At 63.3% G+C, this 9,203-nt stretch overlaps 1 protein-coding gene across 1 annotated transcript; it reads right to left on the reverse strand.

The window, feature by feature from the left end:
- Positions 1-1,136: 1,136 nt before the first annotated feature.
- On the reverse strand, positions 1,137-7,175 carry MFAP2 (microfibril associated protein 2). Its single transcript, XM_086715803.1, has 9 exons — positions 7,019-7,175; positions 4,714-4,789; positions 3,634-3,723; positions 3,394-3,420; positions 3,198-3,278; positions 3,040-3,084; positions 2,156-2,243; positions 1,893-1,966; positions 1,137-1,653 (listed from the first exon to the last, which is right to left on the reverse strand). The coding sequence occupies exons 2-9, from the start codon at positions 4,748-4,750 to the stop codon at positions 1,550-1,552; spliced, it is 546 nt and encodes a 181-aa protein (XP_086571929.1). The 5' UTR covers positions 4,751-4,789; positions 7,019-7,175; the 3' UTR covers positions 1,137-1,549.
- Positions 7,176-9,203: the final 2,028 nt, after the last annotated feature.

A 9,203-nucleotide genomic window follows, 5' to 3' on the forward strand; every position in this document is an offset into this window, starting at 1 on the left:
CTCCACTCGAGAGATGGGTGGGGAGACACAGGGGGCCTGGGGCAGGGGTGCAGGGGGAGATGGGGTCTTTGGAAAGGCCCGTGGAACTTTCCGGCCTCACAGGATGCTGGCGTGGGGAGGTCTCCAGGGTCCCGCACCACCCATCCCATGTAACAGACGGGGCTGCTGAGGCCCAAACTGCACAGCCCGGCTCTTTCCAGCCACAGCGTTCTGGCCCCTTTCTCTGGCCCCTCGTTAGGACTGGGCCCACCCTCTGCACCGTGGCAGGCCTCTCAGGCAGTGTGCGGGCCTGGGAGTGAACGTGGGTCTTGCCCTGGCTCCGCTGAGTGAGCCTAGCAAAGCTGCGTGACCTCTCAGAGCCTTGGTTTGCTCATCTGTAAACTGGGAACGTGCCTCACAGGGTGGCTATGAGGAGGCACACGTGGCAGGTGCTCAGGGTCTCCGAGGAGAACGTACTCGTCTCCGTGGAGTCTGATGGGGTCGGGTGGTGCCCCCCCCGCCCTGCCACTTCTAGCTGTGGCTCCTTGGTGGGTCACTTAATGCCTCTGGGCTTCCTGTCCGTAAGGTGGCGAAATTACCTGTGCCCGCCACGTGGGCCTGTCTGGAAGGCAAACAGGACTGCGTGCTGATCGCTCACGTGGAGCCTGGGCCTCTATTTCTGCCCCCCCGAACTCGCAGCCCTCCCCGCAAAGGCGGATCTCAGAGCCCACCTCCCATGACCTGCTTTATACCCTATAAACACCTCTGCGCCTCCACATGGGTGGCCTCCCGTCTTGGCCTGCATGCCTCTGATGACAGGACACTCACGCCCTCACTGAGCAGCCCAATGAGAAAGCTGTATCCCTGAACCTGAACCTTCTATTTCCAACGCAGCCCTCTGCAGTGCCCCCCCCCCCCCGCCCCCGACGCAGGACCTGGAGGGGGCAGTGGTCATGATCCACCTTTCTGGGGCGGGGGGGGGCGGTCAGCTGAAGCTGGTGGGTGAGGAGGCAGGACTGGGACCGCAGAGGCAAGGCCACAGGTCACCTGAACGGTCCCTTCTCCCCAAGGGGCCAGGCAGCCTCTCAATGAGGACAGGCAGTGTCAGAGACACCTGGCCACCCGCTCTGTGCTCCCAACTGAGAAATGACTAAAGCTTTTGTAAAAACAATTTTAATTTTGTATAAAACAAAGGTGGTCTATGCCCGGGAGCTGTAGGAAGTCCAAGCAGACCGGCTGGGGTGAGGGGCACAGCCTACCTCAAAGGGGCTGGTGGGCAGGGGGACTGTCCTCGAGGGACTGAGAAGGCACATCAGAGGCCCAGGTCCCACCGAGAGGCCTGGGATGCCCCTCCTCTGGGGGCGAAAACTGGGCCGTGGGGAGCCCCCATTGTGCCCCAGGGGTGGCCACAGGCTGGGGGAGGGGCCTGAGACAAACCCCCAGGGCCACAGTCCACTAACTTTTTACAGGATAAAAGGAATGTCAGGCTGGGGAGAAAAGCACCAGGTGAGGCAGGGCCCGAGGGCCCCAGATCTGAGGAAGGCCCAGGGCTTGGGGTGCTGGCTCCGCCCTAGCAGCCCCCGCAGCTCCTCGCACAGGAGGCCGCCACGGACTGGCACAGGCCACTGCTGGCCATCACGCCACATTTGGAGAACTTGTCCCGACACAGGTCAGCTGTTGCGGGGGGCAAGGAGTCGGGGTCAGGGAGAGGCTGGTCATGGGAAACCATCGGCCCCTTCCCGATCCCGGGACAGGGAATGTTCTGAGGAGAAGCAGCCGGGAGGGAGTTCAGGAGCCCCCTGGAAGTGGCCGCGGTGCGGAACACGGGTTTAATAAGCACCAGGTGGACGGACAGGAAGAAGCGGCGAGTGGGTGTGGGGAGGGGGAAGGTGTGGGGGTGCAGGCCTCCCTACCTCGGAGGAGCTCCTCGTGGGCACACACCGTGCGGACACAGATCTCCTTGTTGACCACGTACACGCGGCGGAGGCTGGGGGGTGGAGCCAGGACAGTGGGGTCACCCCCGGCCCCGCCAGGGGGGCTCCACGCATCCCCGCCCCTAGGCCTGGGCTCACCCGAGTGGAGTTCAATTCGGGGCTCATGCTCCCCCACAGTCCCACCTCGGGGCGGGGGGCACTGTGGCTGCCTGCCCTGCCCCCCAAACCCCGCCTGTGCTCACCTGTAGAAGCAGACCTCATTGAGACACTGTTTGCAGGGCTTGTGGATGGAGTAGAGGCGGGTGCACGGGTACTGTTCCTCGCGGCAGTCTGGGTGACGGGCAGGATCAGACTAGGGGCCGCAGCTTGGGCGTAGCGTAGCCCCCAACGATGCCCACCGAGACTGGCTCTCATCGCGGGGTCTAGGTCCGCCCTGCGCCCTCTGGCACAGCGCAGGCACGCACGCACGCACACACACACAGCATAGACAGCATTGCTGGGGCTCCCAGGGCTGCCCGATTTTATACAACATATGCATACACGCGCAAGTCTGCAACCACGCTTGGAAGCACGTACCTGAACGGGCATAAGCTCAAACACAACCGCACCCACACACAACGGTCACCCAAGTCCACACCAACCAACTGGGCCGGGCTCGGAGGAGCACACGCGGACACTGAGCTCACGGGAGCGAGAGCAGCCTGCAAGGTCTGGCCGTCTCCGGCTCTCGGTGGGGGCGGCACGGGGGCTGGCTCAGCTGGCCTGGGCTTCTGGTCCCCTCTCCGCCTCGCTGGCCACGAGCACCACCCACTCCTGCTGGCTGGCAGGCAGGCAGGAAGCCCCCAGCACGCTCCCTCCCTCTTCCCAGTGTCTGGGGGTGGAGGGCCCTTCCTGAGGCTGCGACCAACTGCGGGGGGGGGGGGGGGCAAGGGGGGCGTCTCCCAGAGCTTCCCGGGGGGGCCCTGCGGTTGCCTAAAGCACTGGCCTGTCTGCAAGCCCCCGACCCTGCCATCGGCCCGGCAAAAGCAAAAGGCTTGTCTGTCTCTGTCCCATCAGCGCTGCAATCAGCTCTACCCCCGCTTCTGAGGCCGTGCCTCTGTTTCTCCAGCTGTCAGGAAGCTCTTACCCAGAGGCCCAGGCTCCGTGGGCTCTGTCTCCGCATTTCCTGGTGCTGGTGTCAGGAGAGGAGCAGGCAGACATCACTGAGAGGGGTCCATTCAAGGCACCAGCCCCGCCCCGGCACAGACCCGCCGCTCCCAGGGTTCACAGGAGCCGGCAGCCTACCTGGGGTGGGGGCCAGGACGACTTCCTGCTGGACTTGCTGCTGGGACTGGAACTGCTCCGCAGGGGGCCGAGGAGTCACCTCTGAGTCGGGGGGGGGGGGGGGGGGGGGGGGCGGGCGACAAGGGGGTCCACTCCATCTCTCCACCCCAGCGCTCAGCTGCCCGCCCCCGCCGCCTGCCCCACCCCAGCCCTTTACCTTGGTAATCATAGTAGTCCGGTTGGTCTAAGAACAAAGATGAATGCGAGGTTGCCGGGGGTCAGGCGAGCTCCCAGTCTCGGGGGGCACAGGGGGTCACGGCTACACCCAGGACCACCCCCCTATGACTCCCACCACCCTTCCCCACCTGGTCCCCAGCTGCGTCGTGCACACCTGGGAGCCAGGCCTTGATGATGTGGCCGGGTGTGGGGAGGGCTGGGCGGGGGGCAAGTCCCTTACCTATCTGGTCACTGTAGTGGGTGTACTGGACGTGTTCCGGGAACGGAGACAGAGAGTCTAGGTCATATTGGCCCTGAGCCAGCAGGCCCGCTGTGAGGAAGCAAAGCATGAGGGGGTGCCCTGCAGGGAAGGACAGCACTTCTGGGAGGACAGGTAGAGGTCCCAAGGGCAGGCCGGTAAGACCCTAAGATCCTACAACCCAAGGGATCCAAACTCCTTCCTCGACCCTTACAGAGGCCCTTACAGAGCCGGCTCCTGGGCACCTCACAGACCTTTTCTGGCCTGTCTTCCCCTGCTAGCCTCCTGGCTGTTCCTGGAACTCAGCACACTCCTGTCTGCCCCAGGACCTTTGCACTCGACTTTCCCTAGGCCTGTGATCCTGGTTAACTTCTCCTCCTTCAGATCTCAGCTAAAAATTCAGTTCTGCCAAAAGGTCGTCCCCGGCCTACCCACCCTCTCCATCCAGTTCCTCTGTTTATTTCCATCATGCTCAACACACTGGCATTTATCACGCCTACTTGATATAGCAGCCTCCCTTCTCTAGACGGGCAGCACCAAGAAGGCAGGGGTATGTCTGCCCAGGTCATCATTGTACCCCAGGGTCTAGCCCAGTGTGTGGCACATGGTAGGAACTCAGTATCTGTTAAATGAATAAATGTTAGCTATGGCAGGGCCTTTGATCCCTATGGATAACTCCTCATTTCACCAATAGGGATCACTCCAAAGTCAAGATTGCATGGCGGGGGGGGGGGGGTGGGGGGGTGGGGGTGGGGAGGGGGTTGGGGTTGGGTCCCAAATGGGTCTAGAACCCAGACCTACAGACTCCCTGCCTTGGGTGCCTCCCCCTCCTACACATCGGCTTCCTCCTGGAAGGCCTCCCTGCCTGGCTGCTGCTGTGGAGGGTTGGGGTGAGGGCTCGGGAGGCTCATGCTTTGGGAGGGGTTGGCCAGTACAGTCTGTGGTCCAGGAGGTCCCGGGACCGGGGAGTTGAGTGCTGGCCATGGGGCACAATAAAGGCTCACTGCCAGCTCCCAACCCCCAGCCACACAAGGGGAGCCCCCAACCCCAGGAGCCACTTACCAGGCAGGAACAGCAGGAAGAGGTAGGCAGCTCTCATGGCTACGCGGTGAGGCAGTCTGGGCTGGTGTCAGGACAGCTGGAGGGGGTGGGGGGGGTGGGCTGTAGCTTGGACCCACTCACCCAGGACTGTGGAGCCCACCTCTGCTCCCCTGCATCTAGCCCGGTGAAGAAGGGGGTGCTGGGAACAGAAGCCAGGCATAGGGAGTGCCGGGAGTAGGGCGGAGCGGGGGCGGGGTCTACATCGGCTGTCCCCGAGGGCCCACTGGGTGTTCAGGTCCCAAGTCACAAGGCCCCCAACCTCGCTCCAGAGTTGATCTTACAAGCGGACAGAACCCACCCTGCCCTTCTCACCGAGGGCACGTTTCTAGCCCCCCCGCTAGCTCTGACTCTGCTCTCCTGGCCCGCAGCCGTGCCCGCTTCCGATTCAGCACCTCCCGGTGCCTGGTGCACTGATCATGGAAACCCTTGACCCCAGGCCCATCCTCAGGACCCCAGCCCCTCTCGGCCACCATCATAGCCCCGACTCTGCAGCGTCTGCCAACCCCACCACCTGTTCCCAATTAGCCCCTGGGCCCCGAGTGTCTTGCTCTGCGGGGAACCACATGCATGCATGGGCCCCAGGGGCCGAAGGGCAGCCAGGCCCGGGCAGGGCTCCCACCCCCAGAAGATTCCTCTCCTGCCAGGCCTCCAGGCCTCCTAAGACCTGGCTGTCTTCACCACAGACTCACGAGACTAAGGTCTATTTGCAGCAGCAGGAAACGCTCAGGGTGGAGTCTGAGGAGAGATTCTCTGGATCCTAGAAGGGCAGAGCTGGAGGGGACAGTGATGTCACCCAGCCCAGAGGCTCTGAACCCCTGAACACTGTACGGCAAGTGTTGTGTGTGCAATTCTGGGGGGAGAGGGCAGTGGTCCACAGCCTTCACCAGGCTCTGGAGGTTCAAGAACTCCAGCCTTTGGCCACACAGTGGGCTTGGCAGGGTCTACAGGTCCCAGCTCAGTGGGGGGGCAGGCATCAGCCTTCCGCCTGGAGCGCTGGGAGAGAGTCCATGGGCTCACCCATCCAGGAAGGCCCCTCCCACCACACAAAGGGACATCTTCCAGACGGCTAACTGGAGACCTAACTGCCACAGGGCTTCTAAGGAGAGAGGAAGGACGCACGGGCATCTGTCCCTCTTCGCTCCCAATCCAGAACCTTCCAGGACCCCCTGCCCGGCTCATACATTTTCCATCTCCCTTCCTCACTGAGCTGGGGCTGGGGTGGGGTGGAGGAGAAGAGACCCACCACTCAGGCTGCCCCAGAGGCAGGGGACCGCGGGCTCCCGGTGTTCCTATCCCGAAATCCCTTGGCCCTCTCTCAGTAGGAGGGACCCAAAGACCTGGAGCTCTTTCCCTGTACCTCCCCGCAAGGCCTCATCATCCCCTCCTTGTCCCCACGGGGTTAGTGGCAGCCAGGCCAGTTGGAGCTGTCGCCACTCAGAAGGAGGCCCTGAGTTGGGGCCTAAGAGGCCTTAAGAGGTGGGGTGGGGGCTGTCTGTCCCCAAAGCCCCTCCTGGGCCTCACAGCCTCCTGCATGGGGTCTTTTCCTCCCCTGGAAGGTCTGGCACCCAGACCCAGGCTTACTGGGGGCAAGGGGCCCCCAGGGCAAGGGGCGCAGGAGTCCTGGATCCTCCCCCGGGGCCACATCTCCAAGCACTGCTGTCTAGACTACGGATTTTGGGGTGTGGGGGAGGCCAGGACCTGCCTAGAAGGCGGCCCCCCTCCGGCCCCTTCCGCAGCTGGGGACCCCACCCCGAGGCGTTCGTGGGCAGGAGGGAATGAGCGGGGCCTACTCAGAGCCCGGCCCCCACACTGCCCCGCGGGGAGGCCAGCCGCCGTGCGGTGCGGCCAGAGGGGACCAGAGGTGGCCGCCGCCGCACAGCTGGGAACAATCAGCCACGGAACTTGCTCGGCGGCTCCCCACGCCCTCCCGGTCTCGGGTCTCCCTTTGTCTCTCTCTCCGCCGCTCTAGCCCGGCGGCTCCGGCCGACGCCCCCACCCCGCTCGCCAAAGTCCAAGCCTCCCGGGGCGAACGGAAGCCCCCCCCCCCCGGCCCCGACGCCCCCAAACGGGCCCCCCTCCCAGCGACCCCAAACCCCCCAAGTGTCCTCGTAGCATCTGCTCAGACGGCCCCGGGTTCGGGAACTCGGGCAGCCTCCCCCAGGCCTGGGGGCCCCGCAGACCCCTACACCCCTGCCTCCCCCCCGGGACCCCCTCCCCCCACTCCCGAGCGCCGCCCTGCCGCTCCCGCCGCCGGGCCCGCGCCTACCTGGCCGGGTCACTCCGCCGCCCGCTCCGAGTCCGCCCGCGGAGCCGCCCCTGCGCCCGCTCTGAGCCCCCCTCCGGGCCCCCGACGGGCCGGCGCCCGCCCTCCAGCCCCGGAGCCGCTGGGTCCTAACGCGAGCCCCGCCCGCCCGCCGTGCGTGCGGGTCTCCAGCCCGCTTCGGGGGCGGCCCTGGGGGGGGCGGCCCTGGGGGAGGCGCCCCAGGAGCCGTCCTCACGTCTGCGCCGACCTCTGGCGGGCAGGACGCCTCTCCAGCCTCCTCCGCACGTCTGGGCTGGAGTCTAGTGTGAGGTGGGTTTTGGAGGACGTGTTACCCCGTTTCACAGAGGAGGAAACTGAGGCTCCTAAAGGCGATACACCCGCCGCGACTCAGCTCTCCCCTCTGGCTTCTCCTACCGTCCAGGACAGCCTTCCGGGCCTGCTTTCCCTCCTGCCTCTCTGGCTCTGCCTTCTGGGTGTTCTTAGCCAGTTCCAGGCTGGGGGCTGGCTTCCATAACCTGCATTGCAGACCTCGGGCCACAGGCTACCAGGCCTGGCCCCATGCATGTCTCCGAGGATCCAAGTCCAAATTCATGACCCCTGACCCTCCCCCAGACCTGGCTGTCCTAGAGGTTCCCGTCTAGGGAGCAGTCCCAGCACCCTTCCATTACTCAGGCTTCCTGTCTTGCTCTCAGCCCCTGCGTCCAATCCAGCACCCGGCCTCTAATCCTGCTTCACAAGTATTTTTCACATGGGGCCGCTCTCTCCGCTGTGCTGTAAGCCACCATTAGCTCTTGCCTGGACTCTGTAATCAGCTCTAATCTAGGCTTTCCCAAGTGGGGCCTGCCCTTCCAGACCCACCTCTGACACTGGCCCCCTTGTACTTAAAGCTTCTGCTGGTTTCCATGGTACCTGGGATCAAGGCTGAATTCCCCTGTGGCCCCCAAGGACCCTACCCTTCCCCTCCGTCTGGCTCTGCCTCCTGGTTCCGTGCAGCCACAATGGCCTTTTGGTAATCTCTCACTAAACCCCTTCCTCTGTCTGCTCCAGGACCTTTGCTCAAGCCGTTTCTTCCTCTTGGAACCCTGGTGAGGTCTGCCTCCTCCCGGTTATAGAGCAAACCCTCCCTTCTTCAGGGGAGCCTTCCCTTTCTCCCCGTTCCGCCCCTGAGCACTTTCTGCTCTACTGCTCACAGCTGTCGTGCTGCCCTATGTCTGTGACCATGTGAATCCTGCTCCTCTCCCGGATGAGCTCATGAGCTTGTGCGCCACACGAAGACAGCAAGACGGCGACAAAGTCTGTTTTCGCTCATCCCTGTTGATGCTCATTAGGCACAGCGCCAGGCTCAGAGCAGCTGTTCGGTAAACATTAACGGAATGAATGAACGTGCGCTCAATTCTCCCGGGAGAGCCTGCGTGGGGGTGGGGTGGGTTCCTGCCTCTGGGGCAGTCCTCAGCCCTGCCTGAACCTGGGGCAGGGGCTCAGGCTGGGAGGACATGGGGGTCTCCTTGCCCCCAGTCAGGCACCCCACAGCCGCCTAGCCCTTGGACTCTGAATCCTATTAGGCAGGACCTCGATATGTCCCGTGTATCATTTGCTCCCCGGTGCTGGTTTGGCAAATGAATGAATATCTGCCACCCCCTCTCCAGGGTCTATCACCGAATAGCAGGGGCTTCTGCTACCTGGAGCCCTGTGGGCCCTGGGGGCCAGCACAGCGCTCCCTGCCCTCCCTTAGCCCTTGCCTGCTCCAGGCACAGTCCCACTAGGGTAGGAGAGGCAGAAACACCTGGCAGAAATGCTGTTCCCTACACTTGACAAAAAGGGGAAACAGAGGCCCCAGAGCTTGCCACTCTCGTGTCCTGGCCCCCAGATTCTCTGTGCTACTTCTACCCACTCCCCTGGCCCTAAAGGACCCAAGCAGAGGCGGCAGATACTTGGGGAGCGGGTAGTGGGTGTGGGTGCTCTTCTCTCATGACCTTGGAGATTCGCTCCGTCTGTTCACCTCTCACACCAGGTTACAAGGTACATGTACAGAGGCCAAGTTCTTTTTTTTTTTTTAATTATTTATTTATTTATTATTATTTTTTTTTTTTGAGAGAGAGAGAGAGAGAGAGAGAGAGAAAGCACAGGAGGGGGGGGAGAGAGAGAGAGAGAGAGAGAGAGAGACAGAATCGAAAGCAGGCTCCAGGCT

The sequence above is a fragment of the Puma concolor genome, chromosome C1 (assembly GCF_028749965.1).
Source record: "Puma concolor isolate L17-30 chromosome C1, mPumCon1.1.hap2, whole genome shotgun sequence".
Classification (NCBI taxonomy): Eukaryota; Metazoa; Chordata; class Mammalia; order Carnivora; family Felidae; genus Puma; species Puma concolor.